Raw genomic sequence first — 17,953 nt, 5'->3', positions numbered from 1 at the left:
TGACATCAGGAATGATATCCCTCGTTCCACGTCCTCTTCTGAATCCAGCTTAGATTTCTGGAAGTTCCCTGTCAGTATACTGCTGCAACCCTTTTTGAATTATCTTCAGCAAGATTTTACTTGCATGTGATATTAATGATACTATTTGATAATTTTCCCAGTCTGTGGGATTGTCTTTTTTCAGAATGGGTACAAATATGAATCTCTTCCAGTCAGTTGGCCAGGTAGCTGTCTTCCAAATTTCTTGACATAGATGAGTAAGTGCCTCCGCCACAGCATCTGTTAGTTGAGGCATCTCAATGGGTATTCTGTCAGTTCCTGGAGACTTGTTTTTCATCAATTCCTTCAGTGCAGCCTTGATTTCTTCCTTCAGTACCATTGATTCTTGATCATATGCCACCTCCTGAAATGGGTGAACATCGGCCAATTCTTTTTGGTACAATGACCTCCGTCCTTGTATTCCTTCCATCTTCTTTTGGTGTTTCCTGCATCATTCAATATTTTGCCCATAGAATCTTTCAGTTTTGCAACTTGGGACTTGAATTTTTTCTTCAATTCTTGCAGTTTGAGAAATGCCAAGCATGTTCTTTCTTGTTGGTTTTCTAACTCCAGGTCTTTACCCATTTCATTAAAGTAATTGGCTTTGTCTTTTGAGCTGCTCTTTGAGAACTCTTGTTCGGCTCTTTTATTTCATCATTTCTTCTACTCATTTTAGCTGCTCTATCTTCACTGTCTCTTTCTACATCCATTTTGGTCTTTTCTTCCTTTCCTGTCTTTTTCATAACCTTTTACTTTCTTCATGTATGATGTTCTTGATGTCATCCCACAACTTGTCTAGTCTTCAGTCATTGGTGTTTAGTGCATCAAATCTGTTCTTTAGATGGTCTCTAAATTCAGGAGGGACATAATCAAGTCATATTTTGGATCTCATGGACTTGTTTTAATTGTCTCCAGCTTCAGCTTGAACTTGCATACAAGCAGTTGATGATCTGTTCCACAGTCAGCTCCTGACCTTGTTTTGATTGAAGATATTGAGCTTCTTTATCGCCTCTTGCCACAATGTAGTCCATCTGATTCCTATGTATTCCATCTGGAAAAGTCCACATGTATAGCTACCATTTATGCTGTTGAAAAAAGGTATTTGCAACAAATGAGTCATTGCTCTTGCAAAATTCTGTCATGCAATCTCCAGCATCATTTCTATCACCGAGGCCATATTTTCAACTACTGGTGATTTTTCTATGTTTCCATCTTTTGTATTCTACTCACTTTTATGTTTCATTCACCACAATCAACACATTTTGATTGCATGTTTGGTCAATTTCAGACTGCAGAAATGGGTAAAAATGTTAAATTTCCTCGTTTTTGGCTTTGGTGATTGGTGCATAAATTTGAATTACAGTAGTATTAACTGGTCTTCCTTGTAGGTGTGTGGATATTATCCTGTCACTGACAGCACTGTACTTCAGGATAGATCTTGAATTTGTGATGATGAATGCCATGCCATTCCTCTTCACTTTGTTATTCCCGACATAGTAGATTATATGGTTATCTGATTCAGAATGGCCAAAAACAGTCCATTTCAGCTCATTAATGCCCAGGATATCGATCTTCATGCATTCCATTACATTTTTTGACAACTGCCAATTTTCCTAGATTCATACTTTGTACATTCCATGTTCTGATTATTAATGGATGTTTGCTGCTGTTTCTTCTCATGTTGAGTTGTGCCACATCAGCACATGGAGGCTCCAGAAGCTTTACTATATCTACAGCATTAAGGTGGACTTTACTCTGAGGAGGCAGCTCTTCCCTAGTTGCACATTGAGTGCCTTCCAACCTTAGGAGCTCATCTTCTGACACAAAATGGAGAGCGTTTCTGGGCTGTTCATTAGTTTTCCATTAATATGGCAGACAGTGTTTCATTGCTATTAATAAAGTTTCCCTGGCCATTTCTCTGAGAAGTGGATGGCCCTTTCCGTCTTCCAAGTCTGTCTTTGTCTGGAAGCTTCCCTGAAACCTGTCCACCATAGGTGACCCTGCTGGTATTTGACCCAGAGGTATAGCTTCCAGCCTCACAGCAACACAAAAGCCACAACTGTATGACAAACTGACACACAAGTGGTGGTGCTCTTGGTTGGTATTTGCTAAATATTTATGACCTTTTTTATTTTTGAGGAGAAAGTTTCTTAATTTTCTTTGAGGTTGCACTGTAATTTATTATTTTCTTTCCAAGTTCAAGACAATCCATTCTGTTTTGAAATCATCTTGAGTTTCTCTCCATTTGGAAGTTTTGAAACCACACTATTTTTTCCCGCTTTTTTTGCTTTGTAGTTATCCTCATTTATAAGTCAGTATCTGTGGTTCTGTTTTTTACTTTTGTAGGTTTATTTTACTGTGTATATTTCTACATCTGGATTGGTTTCTGGGTAATGTCATGTGTGTTAATCTCAGGTTGTTTTCTGCTTGCTCCTCTCTTCAAAGGACTTCTTTAGTATCTCTTGTTGGTCTGTTTTTTATAGATATCCTTTATTTCTGTTTATCTGAGCATGTCCTAATTTCTTGGTTGACAGGTTTTTTTCTTTCAGGGTTTTATATATCCCATTACCTTCTTGCCAGCATGATTTCTGCCACGAAATCAAAGCTTAGTCTTCTTAGTTGCCCTTCATAGGTAACATTTCATTTTTTCTGAGCTGTTTTCAGTATTCTGTCTTTGTCTTTGGAAATCATTTATCTTATGTCTTGGTGATTTTCTTTTGGAGTCTGCCTGTTTGGGATTTGTTGACATTCTTGAATACATATCTTCTTTCATCATATTAGGGAAATTCTCTTCCAAGAAATCTTCAACAGTTTTCTCTTTTTTTTTTTTTTTGGCGGTGGTGGGGCTGTCTCTTCCTGTTCTGAAATTCCGGTCACACAAGAGTTACTCCTCTTGATGATGTCTCACATATATTTTAGGCTTTCTTCTTCATTTTTTTTTTTCATTCTTTTTTTCTGATGTTGTTCTAATAGTAGTAATGAGCGATTTATCTTCAGTCTAATTCTATCTTCCATTGATTCATTTCTGCTTCTTTGCCCTTTCTTTATGTTATCTGTATCTGAAATCTTAGTATTAATCTTGTGGATCTATTTTCTAGTTTTATATTGTTTCCAGTACTTTAATTTATTTTGTCAGTTCTTGTATTGTTTTCCTGAATTTTTCTAGACTTTTGTCTGTTTTCTTTGATTTTATCATTGTTTTCTTGATCTTTCTCTTGATCCATTGAAGGTACCTAAATATAATGCTTTTGAATTCCTAATCAGGTAGTACCAGTGCCATTTCTATCACAAGTTTTCTGGCTCTGAATTTTGGTCCTTAGTTCGTACTGCTTTATCTTTTTCCTTTGTATGAACTGAGATTGTCTGTTGTCTTCAAGACATTGGATGTTGCTGTATTTGTATTGAATTGGTAATTGTTTATGTTTCGCACAGCTTTTTTTTTTTTTTTTTAATGTATATCAATGAGTGGGATTGGTGTGCTATTCTGTTTGCTAGTTTGACAGCACTTAGCGGCTCACCAGCTGTGTCCTGATGGGTGTGATGGAGGATGAGAATGTGTGCACAGTCTCTTTGATCACTGTTCATATAGAGAAGTTGAAAGTGGGTTGGGATGGTGTTGTATGCCTTCTGTCATTGATCAGTTGGTGCAGAAGCACTTGGTAGCCCTCATCCAGTGCATGGGGCTACAAGAGGTGCAGATGACATTGGACAGTGTAAGCCAGGTTGTTGACTCCCACCAAGTGGAACAGAAAAAAAAAATGGGAAAACAAAAAATAGAAACAGCACTGTGAGAAATGAAAATAATAAATAAGAGGAAAAACAAACAATAACCACAAAAAGGAAAAAACACGGGAAGGACAAAAGGACAAAAACAAAACCTAGAGGTGGGGAAACAGAGCAAGTAAAAGAGAATAGTAAAGAAACAAAGGAAAATACCAGAAGAAAAAAAAGGGATGGGAAAAAATGAAAACAAAGCTAACGGGAAGAAGAGAAAGCAAAGGAAGTGAAAGAAGAAATAAAAACAAAAGAGTGAACAAATAAAAAAAAAAGAGAAAAGGGGGAGTGTAGGGCTCACAGGTGGTATTCCTGCTGAATGAGCAGGCAACAAGGAGCAGGCCTTCTGGTCCTAGAAGGAATTCCTGCAGATCCTGGGGGCAGCTGGTATCAGGGAACTTGGACCCAGACGGAGTTCCTGCCAACCTAAAAGGCAGTTGGGGGAAGGGTTCCTGGACCGGGCAGAAATTCATACAGGCCCAAAAAGCAGCTTGGTATAGGGTGCCTGATCCTAGAAGGAATTCCTACTAGCCTAAAAAGTAGCTAGGGTCAGGGCAACTGGTCTAGAAGGAGACTGTGATGGTCCAAAAGACAGCTGGTGGTAGGGTTTTTAATCGCAGAAGGAGTTCCTGCAGGCCCCAAAGGTGGCTGTGGGCAGGGCTCCTGATCCCAGAAGGAGTTCCTGCTAGCCCAGGAGTTTGCAAGGGGCAGGGCCCCTGGTCTCAGAATGTGTTCCCTCCTTTCCCCAGGTGACTGGGGGCAAAGGACTCGGTCTGTGTTGAAACTCTTACTGGTCCAGAAGGTGGGTGGAGTAGGACATGGCTGGTCTTGTGGTCACTGGGATGGTGTGGTGAATAAGAGAAATGTTGCACCTTTTTGGTTGCCAGCTACCTGTGTGGGTGCCTGTGCAGTGCCTGGCAAGTAGAGCTGACTATCAGGTTGCTGCTTGCAAAAATTGAAAATGGCCATGCTGTCAGGCCAGTTGAGTTTACCATTCCATTTGTTTCCTTTGTTCACTGTTTACATTCATTTTCTTCTTCCTAGTTGTTACTTGATTCATTTATTTAGCCTTTCCTTTGAAGCTCAGGGTTTCAGTATTAATATATATGTCTGTTTCATTTGCTGTCTTGTATCTTTATTGTAGTGGGTCTTGGCATCTTGTCTTCCTATTCTGTCATCTTGCTGGAAGTCCAAAATAGAGCCCCCATTGTGTTTTCTGTATACATGACTATTAGCTCCATGAAGATAGAAACTTTGTTTTGTTCATTATTATATTTCTAGCACTAAGAACAGTGCTTGAGATACAGTTGTTGTGTACCATCCAGTTGATTCTGACATATAACGATCTTATAGGACAAAGTAGAACTGCCCTATAAGGGTTTCCAAGGCTATAACCTTTATGGGAGTAGATTATCAGCTCTTTTTTCTGTTGGAACTGCTGGTGGGTTTAAACTGCTGACCTTTTGGTTAGCAGCTGAATACTTAACCATTGCACCAGCAGAGCTCCTTTGAGGCATAGTTTCAAAAACAAAATGCAAACATTGCTGTGGAGTTGGATCCTACTCATAGTGACCACTCCTTGGGTTTCCAAGGCAGGATCACTATGGAAGTAGATTTCCCAACCTTCCTTTCGAGGAGTGGCTGGTGGGTTTGAACCACCAGAATTCTGGTTAGCAGTCAGATGCCTTAGGCACTATACCACCAGAGCTCCCATTGAGACATAGTTAGTTCCCAATAAAAAATTCTAGGACGAATGAAAGAAATCTCATAGCTGAGAACAGTTCTGTATATATTGTTTTACTTAATACCACAAGGTGGTACTGTTGTACCATGAAATGAGAGCCTGCAAGTCATAAACTCATGTAGTATTGCACGTAAGTCTTGTGGATGACTGAAGTGGATTCATTATTATGTTTATTATCTCCTTCAGTTATTTCTAATTTTGGTGTGTCTTTTGATTACATGATTGGTTCAGCCTATGAGAGCATACCTAAATAAAGGATAATTGGTTTAAATTTTTATAAAATGTTTAATGATAACAACATCTGTAAAAATCTAGTATAATACCCAGTTTGTTTCCTTTTTCTCCTTTAATTTATTTGAGGTTGAAAGCCTTTGTTAAATTTTTGTGTTGCTGAAGTATTTTGCCAGAATTTTTCTAAGAAATTATCACTAAAGTTTAAATAATGTTGTGAATTGCTCTTCATTGTCAAATAATTTTAAAAACTGATAGGAAACCTAAGTTTTACCGTATTTTTCCACTACACACACACACATACACAATTGTTTTTATTTTTGCTTTCATATTTCTTTTATGCAGTTGTTAAAATGGTTCAATAGCATGTAGCTCTTTACCATACATGTATACATATATGATCTTATTATATAAATAAAGTCAATGTATAATTTCTCTTTGGTTTCACCACTGTTGTAAAACCAGGTATTGAAAAGTTTGTTTTATACCTTTGACTTCTTTTATTTCTTTTTGTTTAAATTGACTTTGAATATTTCAATTCTGTAATTTCCCTCAGACTGAAGTGAAATCAGAAGAGAGTCCTGGATGGAATATCCTACGTGATGATTTCATGATGGGAGCATCTATGAAAGATTGGGACAAGGAAAGTGATGGATCAGATAACAGCCAACCAGGATCTGAAAGTTGATCTGACACATGAAGTTATGTAGGAAAGAAAATTTGTAACCATTCTCTTTTTCCTAGAGAAGTACTTCATGTTCTGAAATGGGAAGCATTAATAATGTTACCTATTAAGAAAACTGAAAGACTTATTTTTATCAACTTTGGTGTTTTCCTTTTTGTACATTAAACTTTAAATTTTGTTTTCAAACCTTGTATAATTTTTAGAATTGTTCCTCAAAACATTTTGTAAAAGTAAACGCATCTACTTCACCAAAATATCCAGAAAATATTTTGCCAGTATCATTATGAATTTACATATTGGTCATGGGTATTGATGTATTATTTTAATATCACCAGTGTTCGCTACCAATTCATAATTAAAATGGACTATTTCAACTTAATATTTCCCTCCCTTCCAATTTATTGTTGTTGTTGTTATTTGCCGTCGAGTCGGCCCCGACTCATAGCGACCCCTCCTTGGGTTTCCGAGGCAGTATCACTACGGAAGTAGGATTGCCCAACCTTCCTTCCGAGGAGTGGCTGGTGGGTTTGAACCGCCAGCCTTCTGGTTAGCAGTCAAGTGCCTTAGCCACTATGCTACCAGAGCTCCCATTCTAATTTATAGGCCTATATATTTAGTTTTTGAAGGGAATTTGTTTTGTTTTGGTGAGCTTTTAAGAAAACTTACATATTAAAATTTAAAATTAGAATCATTTTAGATGGTGATTTTATTTTAAGATAATCTGGCAAATATGATTTAAGAAATATTCCAGATCCCTATTTTTATTTTATTTCCTTTTACAGACTAAGTAATATAAATAATGCCTTAGGCACTACGCCACCAGAGCTCCCAAATAATTACTTTTGTTTGTTGTTGTTATGTGCCATCGAGTCAGACCCGACTCATAGTGACCCCTCTTTGGGTTTCCGAGGCAGTATCGACTACGGGAGTAGATTGCCCCATCTTCCTTCCGAGGAGTGGCTGGTGGGTTTGAACCACAAATAATGACTTAGTTTGTTTAAATGTTAGATTATTTTAACATAAGAGGTTTACTGAGGTAGAAACTCATTTTTAAGTTATGCAATGAGACATAATTTTTCAGGAAGCATATTTGACATGTTTTAGTCTCTCTTTTTTTCTGCATATTTGAGTTAGCTTAAATTCTTCTTTATGGACTGACCAATGAAATTGTCAAGTCAGACAACAGGTAGGCTATGTCAGAATACTGCATCTGATTTATAGCTTGATCCCGGGTTATTAAATTAGGTGACATTCAACATCTTGTTGCTAAACAAAAAAGAAGAGAAACTAAGACTGTTCAATATCATTCCAAAATTTCTGTGAAACTCAACCCCAGATTTAAAGTTTGTGAAGGAATTATTTAATAGAGACAATCTGTTCTCGTTTTAAAATGATCCATCCCTTTCTCTACTCTTCGATAGTAAAGATAGTTCCCTCATACTACCCAGATACTTGCATCTGGTATACATTGAAGGATTATCCTTTCCCCAAACTATGTGCTAGAGCAGATGTTTATATTTTCTAACCTATTGGAGTGTTACAGGCATTATATAACTAAAGTTAAATTAGTCAGTGGCCTGGTACTTGTTATCATAAAAGAAGGTATACACCAAATTTGTCAATGATTAAAGCAGCAAAGATCCAAATGCATTTTTGTATTTATCCCAACTTTTGAGCTTTAGTGTCTTCTTAAATTATGGAACTGCCATTTTGTCAGTATAATATAGATAAATGTGAACAAATATTTCTCAGTAGTAATATAGTACAAATAAATGTGTCATATAACTCAACATAATTAAAATAGATAATTTTGAAATAAAATATTATTTGTGGCACCTAAAATTTTTTCTCTCTGCAGAACTAAAGATTATACTTTAGCTCTTGCTATTAATCTGGATGGTGCTAAAGTTTTGAAAAACTGTCTGAATAACTAAAAATTTGGGTGATAGAAATGAATGAACAACTTTTCTTTATAAAAATTGTTTTGGAAACATGCTTGAATTTTAAGCCCTTGGTTTAATTTAGAAAAACTGCAGAAAAATTTCAAACTGAAAGTAAGAAAGAGAATATTGGCAGATTTTGGCTATAAAATATTTAAGCAAAATACTACTGTGTGTAAATATGAAGGTACAAGTGAACGTATTATTATAGAAATGAAATCTTCAGACAAATGTTTTAAGCATTCTACTCTAGCTCTGTAGCCTCCATCCTAACTATTTTACATACAACATTTAAATTCTCATGGCATCAATCAGATAAATAATTTTGAGTCTCCTTCATCTTTTTACATTGTCTTTGAATTCTTTAAGGACTTAAAAGAAAGGGAAACGAGAACTCATTCTCATACCAACCTATCTCTCTTTTACTTTCTCTCACTTTCATTTGTCTAAATATAACAGGATTAGAATTTGTTTTTGTTTTTGGTAATGAGAGGAATATAAGGAGCTCTTGTGGTGTAGTGATTAAAGCATTCGGTTGTTCGAACCTACTAGCCGCTCTACAGGAGAAAGATGAGGCAATCGATCTGCTTCCATAAAGATTTACAGCCATGGAAACCCTATGGGCAGCTCTGCTCTACCCTAGAGGGTCGCTATGAGTCAGAATGACCTTGATGACAGTGGGTTAGAGTAATATAGTAGTACTGAGGTTAATCTTCTTTGTTTAGAAAGAACTATGAAAAATAATAACCAGCAATTTTAAAGGTATTATCTTATTCGCTGTGTGGGTATTTGGATGACTGGATTGAATATTCTCAGTATTTAGCATAGTTTAGTTCTAACTATTGATTATTTTTAAGTATTGAAATCTTAAAGACAGAGATAGTACCTGTTAAGACTGATGATAATGTAGAATCATCTTAATAGTGTAGCACTTTAGAGTGGAGTTGGAGTACTGAATTAATTTTCAAGTTACCTAGAATTCTACCTAGATCAAGCATTATTCAACAAATTGAAAGATATACCTGGGAAATCCTTTGGATGGACTCACTTTGAGTATTTATTCCCTAAAATGACTCAGGAAGAGGTTCTGAAGATTTATTTTGAGGATAAGTCAAAGTTCTTTAGAATATTTAGTGCCCCTAAAACCAGTGGGTGGAGAAATCAATGTCTACAATCTCTTAGGGCTTTTTAATGAGTGTGTTTTACACATATGAATACACATAATATTCAGTGCCACTAATTACACTAATCCTCCACCCTATACCTGTATTCAAGCCATCTGAATACAGTACTTAATTATAAAGCCATTTGATTACAGTATATAGATGCCTAAAGATACCTCAGTTAAACATATACTAGCAGAGAAGTCTTAAGGCTGCTTCAGGTGTGAACAGAACCAAGGGAGACGTAAGTAATGTTGCCAAGGACTTTAAGGAATCCTAAGATGTAAGGAAATAACCCATGAAAAGGAGATGTCAGAGAGAGTAAATATTTTTATAGAAGAGATAATTGGAGATTAAATAAGCTGGTAGTTTTGTATCTTTTGAATAATTTTCTTTTCCTTCCTATATGTATTTATTTATTTTTTGTTATTTTTATTGTGGATTTTTATTAATATATATCAAAAAGGCCATAAGTGAAACAGAATGGAAGTTTTATTTTCTAAGACTCCTTTTAGTTACTAGAGTACCATTATTAATTATTTATTGATAGGTTTGTGCCACATGTATTTCACTTTTTGGAACAATCATTTGAAAATTAGATATATTTCTTTAACATTTGTAATTTCTTAAGGAAAAATATATATACAGTAACAATTTGTGCATTTATTTATTTAGCTGTGAAGTAATTTTAGCTACCATTATGTCTTGACTTAAATATTTTGATAGAAAGCTGAGTGAGGCATTTAACTAGTCTTGATTGAGCGCCTGTTGTATTCCAAGTACTGTACTAGAGTTATTTGAGTGATGATAGTGTTTATGACATAATAGATTATTTTACTCAAAGACTAAAATATTGAATCTCCTCTTTTTCTTTTTTTTAAAGTTAAATTCTCACCATAAGTTCTCACCGTGTGATTTGAATAGTGTGGTAATTTGCTGTATCATTGATAAATTGAAATAAACAAGTAATCCATCTGCCAGGATTTAGAAATCTTTGTTAGGAGACAACCTTTTTTTTAAAAAAAAAGCTATTATAATAAAATCTAGGTTATATGTTAATAAGGATGCTAGACTGTTAGAGCTTGTCTATTGCTATGATTAGAATAATTCGTTGATACTCTTTCAATATGTTAACTGCATTTTCAGTTGAGAGGATTTTTCAATTGAGAGAAACAGAATTCATTCCGCTTATTCCTCAGATTGATCTATTAGGATCAGTGTGACTGGTTCTTGACTCTGCTCTGTATGTTGGTGATGGGTAGAAAATCTGGTAAGCCCTGGAGATACTATGAATACAAAGACTATTTGAGGTGAGTTGGCAGAAAGACCAAACTTTGGAAACAACCCTGTGCCTACAAAAAGTTCTCTCATTCCTTCTCCAAGAAAACAGGAGTCTGGATTTTGGCCAGCTGGGTGGATGAATCTTACTGACTGTTGCAGCAGAGGTAGTCGTGGTGAACTTTTCACTGGGTGAGCTTTTCTGAAACTTACTAATTAAACATATTAATTAAGGGGAAGGTTGGGCTATCCTACTTCCATAGTGATACTGCCTTGGAAACCCAAGGAGGGGTCGCATGAGTCAGGGCCGACTCGATGGCACATAACAACAACAGCAACATGAACAGATAGGTTAGGCAGTCTACTGTAGTGATAATGCCTCAAAAACCCGAGGGGTCGCTATGAGTCGGGTCCAACTTGATGGTACATAACAATAACAACAACATGAACAGATTGGAGGTAGAATGATGTTGGACGTCAGTGATAGGACATTTAGTGATTGGTGTTTAACCAAATGAAATGCTAAGCGTTGTAATGAATGTGAAGAGAGCACAAAATTTTAGAGATGTTAATAACGTCTAACAAATAATTTTAGGTTTTCTAGCTTAGGAAAACCACAGTAATATTTTTCATATAGTATGTTAAACATGATATCAAAGAGTTAGGATTTAGGGCCTTTTATCTAGATGTGTGATGAACCTTTTGTGCTCAGAGGACATGTCCTCACATTATAAAACATGTTTTATAATACTTTGCTTTGCTAAGAGTGTCTGGTCTGATACTGCTCACCTCACTCCTCCCTTCTTGCCCTTTCTTTCTATAGCAGGAATACATATTTAGCTTTCTGTTGAATGCTCTGGTTTTCATCTGAGTGAGGTAAGTGAGGATACGTATTAGAGAAGTGGATATTATTCCTTGTAATTTTAGTTTCTAAATTAGCACTATCTAATAGAATTTTCTGTGATGATAGAAATATTTTATATATGGGCTGTCCATTATAGTAGCAACTAGCACAAGTAGCTATTGAGTGTTTCAATTGTGGCTAGTGTTATGGAGGAACTGGATTTTTAATCTTATCCATTACTTTAAATTCTAAAAGCTACATGTGGCATGGCGAGTCCTGGGTGGCATAAAAAGTTACACACTGTAACTGGAAAAGTTGTTGGTCGGAACCTACCCAGAGTCACTTCAGAGGACAGATTTGGTGATCTACCACCAAAACGTCACAGTTTTGAAAAACCTGTGGAGGCGTTCTGTTCTACACATGGGGTCATCATGAGTCAGAATCAACTTGATTCTGTGGCTTATCACATTCCATCCAATATGAAAAGAATAAAGTTTCAGAGCATGTATTTAGTCTCATAGCAGTGAATTTTGGAATCATAAATCTATCTTAAGCTTTTCCCATGAATTTTTAAGGATACAATTTAAGCCTATATAAAAATTGGTATAATTTTACTGACTGAATTATTGATGGTTTCTTTTTTCACCATTAATATTTTGAAAAAATAAGTAAATTGCTTTAAAATATAAATTATTTCCTGAGGTAGCCCCTGTCTTTAAATGTTAGGCCATTTTTAATAACAAATTTTTAAGAATTATTTATCTATAGTTTTCAGAATTACTACTCCAAATATTAAATCTTATTACTGTGCTCCAAAAGAATGGTTTATGATGCAACAAAAAGGACATACTCAGGTGTCAACACAGTAGACACCAGATGCCATCTATGCCAGTGAATTCTTAAGTTTTGGACTTCTATCTGGTAATATACAAACTTAGGAGTTTTCCTGAGAAAGCGACTTAGTTGCAGGACTCAAGAATTGCCCAACAGCTCCAGTCTATTCTGACACACTCGACATCTTGCCAGAGCAAATATAGATTGCAGAATGGGGCAAAACAGAAAATAAAGAACACAATGAGCATTACTAGCACAGCTAGTTTAAAGTGATGAGGTGTTAACCACATTTGTATAAGTAACAGTTTCTTTAACCCCTGAATCATTATCCTGCATTTTTAATACAATCAGTTCGTAAACATCAAAGTGAGAACACCAAATTTGTATGGGGTCAGGACCAACTGGGCTCTGAATGGAGAGACAGCTGAGAGTTGGTCGTAGGTGTGGGTGGCCCTGCAGCTGTTGATCCGCCCTCAGGCTACTAGACAGTTGCCTCTTTGCTCTTGCAGAACCAGACTTCAATCTTAGGTAAAAATGTATCCCTTCCCACGGAATGGACATAAACAGTGGATTCACATCAGCTCTCAAAACATCATCAGAGAGGCAGCCAGACACAGCAGTCTCCCTGAAATACTGAGCAGTACCAAGCACAACATCAGAGCTGTTTCTACACAATAATATTTGGTTTTGTAGAATAACAGTGGATTCCCTTAAGTGTGTTATAAATATGAAAGCTCATAGTTCAGAAAGTTCAATGTGATACCGTCCTTCTCTGCAAATGGCAGGAATGCTGCAAAAAGCTTACATGAGACACAGCTGCTGTATCTTGGCCCTTAGTCCCAAATATACTCCTTAAAGATAAGTAAAATTATATTCAGCTTTTACACTGGACATTTTTAATATTAGTATTCACTGTTAAATGAGTTGTTAGGTGCTGTCAGGTAGGTTCCAACTCACAGTGATCCCCATGTACTGCAGAACAAAACACTGCCTGGTCCTGTGTCATCCTTAAAATTGTTGGTATGCTTAAGCCCACGGTTGCAGCCACTGTGTCATTCCATCTTGTTGAAGGGCTTCCTCTTTTTCGCTGACACTGTACTGAACCAAGCATGTTGTCTTTCTTTAAGGACTGGTCCCTCCTGATAAATATCCAAAGAAAGTGAGAAGTCTTGCCATCCTTGCTTTTAAGGAGCATTCTGGTTGTACTTCTTCTAAGACAGATTTGCTTGTTCTTCGGGCACTCCATGGGATGTTTAATATTTTTTGCTAACATCATCATTGAAATGCATCCATTCTTTGGTCTTCCTTATTCATTGTCCAGCTTTTGGATGCAGATGAGGTGATTAAAAATTCCAAGGTTTGGATCAGGCACATCTTAGTCCTCAAAGAGACATCTTTGCTCTTTAACACTTTCAAGCTATCTTTTGCAGCAAATTTGCCCAATGCACTCACTATGTCATTTGATTTCTTGATTGCTGCTTCCATGAGTGTGGATTGTGGATCCAAGTAAACTTAAGTCCTAGACAACTTCAGTCATTCCTTTGTTTGTCATGATGTTTGCTTATTGGTCCAGTTATGAGGATTTTTGTTTCCTTTATATTGAGGTGTAATCCATACTGTTAGATGTAGACCATACTGTTACATGATAGGAAACAGAATTTTGGAATCAGAACAGAATTCAGAATCATTTGGGTTCTTAATAGCTTTGTGTTCTTGCACACATTTTCTGAGGCTAGCATATAAATCGGACATAATGATACACGATTCAAAAGGTTTTAGAATAATGTATGCACAGTGGAAGCCAGAATGGCCGGACTTCATCTCACCTACTTTGGTCACATTGTCAGAAGGTACCAATCCCTGGAGAAGGATGTCATGCTTGGTAAAGTGGCAGGTCAGCTAAAAAGGGAAAGGCCCTCAACAAGATGGATTGACACAGTGGCTACAATGATGGGCTCAGGTATAGCAAGGATTGTGAGGCTGGCACGGGACTGGGCAGTGTTTTGTTCTGTTGTATATAGGATCACTACGAGTCAGAGATGACTCAATGGCACCTGTCAACAATAACATGCACAATGTGTAGTAGAGTAACTAATATGTAGTAGGGGCTCAAGAGAAGTTTTCCATTATCCTGCATTGGGAGAATTAGGTGCTACACACATAGATTTGTTGTTAATTTCTGACCTATGTAATTATTAATGTTCTACTTCTTGATGAAGGGTTGCCCTACAAAAATTCAAAGGCTGGCAAATAACAAGATACTAATTGAGACATATTAGTTCTGTTTGTTGAAACCTTATAATCAGGAAGGATCCTGATTATAGAAAGGGCTATCTAAACAGTACTGTAGTATTGTTTTTAATAGCAAGAGATTTAGACAACCTCTGTGTTCTGTAATATGAGGACATTTACTTAAATTATGGTACTTCCACTTTTCTGCTGTTGTTTAAAATGACTGAAGGCTGGTAGAAACACACATGTCAATGATGTGCTAACCGAAGATGTAAGATTAAAAACATGGATATTATTATAAGTCAATTTTAAAAACACTAAAAATACACTAGGTGAATATAAGAATGTAAAAATACATTTTATATATATATGTGTGTGTGTGTATATATACACACACACACACACAAGAATGGAATTTCTGACATTCTGAAAAGACAAGTCTCATCTGAGATGCTAAAACGTTTTTTCCTACTTCTCTGTTTCAGCACCTCAGACTCTACTGATTTAATACACACTAGGAGTTGATATGGAGAAGTGCAGTAGATGACTGTGTGAAAGTCCTGTTTGTTAAAATGCTACTTTATCTTTTAAATTTTACTATTTACCCTGAAATGAAAGTTGAATGTGAAAGAATTGACTTTGTCCCCTCTCAGTTACCACTTTTCCTTCTTCTGCCTCCTGATTAATAAAAATTTATTTTGAAATTAAACCTCTGCTGTCTTGATTGATTTTTAGAATGACTCCCATTTTAAAGCATTTTATTTTGCATAGCCCATCAATCATTCAAGTAAAAGTTGGAACAACAATAACAGCAAACATTTATACAGCATTTGTCAAATATGAAGAGTTTTATAATGCCCTTAATGCATCACCTTTTTAGCAGCTTCCTGAGGAAGACACTCTTATTTTCCCTATACTACAGATGAGAAAACAGACAATAGAGGGCTTAGATAACTTTTCCAAAGTCACATATGGTCAAATCCCAACTTGAGTCACTGAAAGTGAGATTCTGTAAGTTCAGCTGTGCTCTGGAACAATAAATGGGCATATTCATTTCCTCAGTCTCATTTACTTATGAACCTGTGACCAGTGGGAGACACAGGTAGATAGTAGCAAAAAGTGAAAATTTTAAAGTTAGCATAGTGTCCCAGGAGTCATTTTGTGTTTGGTAGTTTATTAGCCAGTGCAGTATTGAAGAATTCAGTGTAGGTCCTACCTGAACATGCCTGGTAATTAAAACTTCAACATTTTTATTATCTGCCTGATGCAAAAATGGAATTAATGTAACCACTAGAGTGGAGTCAAGTGGTATCTTTTTGCTGTTGCTCTTTTTATTACTAAGATACAATATTTGCCAGTATGTTGCTATTTATTATTTAATGATACTAGATGACTTGATGTGTAAATGTAGTAAGTGGCTGACATTTTTGCTATTAAGAATTTATCAAATTATTCTTTATGAATGAAACCTAGCTTTTAGCATAGAATTATATTGGCTTGGTGACAACAGGTAGCTAAAACTTTGTAATTAATGAAATTCCATTGCTATTGATGTAATTTTTAAAAAAATCTTACAATATTTATATGAAATTGTAGTTTTTATTATATGAGGCAATGCTTGTTACAGTGGTTTCCCTCTGGGAATAAAACCAGCAGTCAATAGAAGATATTCTTGAGTAATATATAAAATATATTACTTTTTAAAAATTAATCTACAGCAGACAAATGATATTATGATTTTAGTGTTTAATAAGGTGTGATAAATACCCAGAGACAATTGAGCATGTTGGTTTTCTCAGAATAAAAAATTGTAAGACATATATTGCTTGCCTCTAGGTGGCATGATTTAGGCTGTCACTGAATCAACAGATAACTTATTTCCCCATTTTTCCACAACCAGATGAGTGGCTGGTTTCTGAATAGTCAGTACAACTGTGACATTTAGATTTAATTGTTATACCGGGTCAGGTAGCCAGAATGACTTTGCAGTAGTCCGTTTAATAACCTTAACTAACATTATAAGACAAAGACCTCTTTAAAAACCAAAAACACAAAAAAGTTGTTATCTTTAATAATGAGGCAGCCACAATCATTTTTGAGTAGTGCTGAAGTCTTTCAGGTCACAGTGACGTCCATTTTGGATTTATTTCATTGGTTTATGATAAGTAACTTACCATTTACTGAAAACCATAAAGATTATTGTCTTTGTACTTCAAAGGACACATATAACTGAAATAATCTAAAAGAGAAACCACAAATTGTAGGAATCTTGATCACAGAATTTTTCAGTTACGTGAAGTTCCCTTCCCAGGTGTGTCTGGGTTTGTGAAGCAATTACTGCCTATTAATAAAGTAGGAAAAATCAACATGTTAAAAAGTCAGTATGTGACCCATACTCACCAAATGATAAGCAGAATGGTCTGTTCTTTTTTCTTTGCTGGCACTAAAATGAGAAAGGGGCAGAATTATTTTATTTTTTTAACTTATGTTCATTTTCTAAAATTTAAAAATGGATTTCCCTGGCTTTATATAGAATACATGCATTAAATACTTGTTAGTCCTAATCATTATTACCTTTAGTTTCTTCATTTCTGTCTGGGATATTGACTTCCGAAGAGTTAAAAAATCTTGACCAAGCCCTTCTTAGGGGCTTCATTATTGTGGGTGTGCAGATTTATATCCATGCTAAAATTGTACAAGTTATAAAAATGTAGCTCTCAGTGATCATTAGAATCGTAGGCAAAGGAAAAGACGGGTTGGAAATAGGCAAAACGGTATCACCATTTTACCAACAACTACAAAAATAAAGTGAAAGTTTGATGTATTGTTGCAGACTCAGACTTCAAAGTGGCTCCCTTGTAAACAGACTGACCTATATATATGTGCCTGGGACAGCTCTGGTTTATGGCTGTTTTCCTAATGTATTTATCAATAGCAGCTCCTTCACTCTTGAAACTGCTTGGGTTTGTGTGATAATTGTATGGTCACTCTTCCTATCAGAACTTTATGTTACTAAGACTTGAAATAAACATCAGTGAAAGATTGGGGTCAGTGGTCTCCAGTTTTGTAAATTATAACCATCTATATAGCTTTGCTTTTTAATACTTATTTACTAGTTTTTTCTTCTAACATGAAAACTACACTGTAGTGTTCTTTCTCTGTGTAATTGCTGGCTAGTTTTTTGTTTTC

The 17,953-nt window shown here is 35.8% G+C and overlaps 1 protein-coding gene across 1 annotated transcript in view; it reads left to right on the top strand.

The window, feature by feature from the left end:
* The window catches only part of RRP15 (ribosomal RNA processing 15 homolog), a 99,760-nt gene extending 93,284 nt beyond the window's left edge, over positions 1-6,476 (top strand). The window contains exon 5 of the mRNA XM_007952474.1: positions 6,345-6,476. Within this exon, the coding sequence (XP_007950665.1) occupies positions 6,345-6,476 (132 nt within the window). The remainder of the gene's footprint in view (positions 1-6,344) is intronic.
* Positions 6,477-17,953: the final 11,477 nt, after the last annotated feature.

Source organism: Orycteropus afer, unplaced genomic scaffold (assembly GCF_000298275.1).
Source record: "Orycteropus afer afer isolate SDZICR_OR568_19922 unplaced genomic scaffold, OryAfe1.0 scaffold00013, whole genome shotgun sequence".
Lineage (NCBI taxonomy): Eukaryota > Metazoa > Chordata > Mammalia > Tubulidentata > Orycteropodidae > Orycteropus > Orycteropus afer.
The sequence above is the reverse complement of the archived record's forward strand: the minus strand, read 5'-3'. Positions and strand labels throughout refer to the sequence as shown.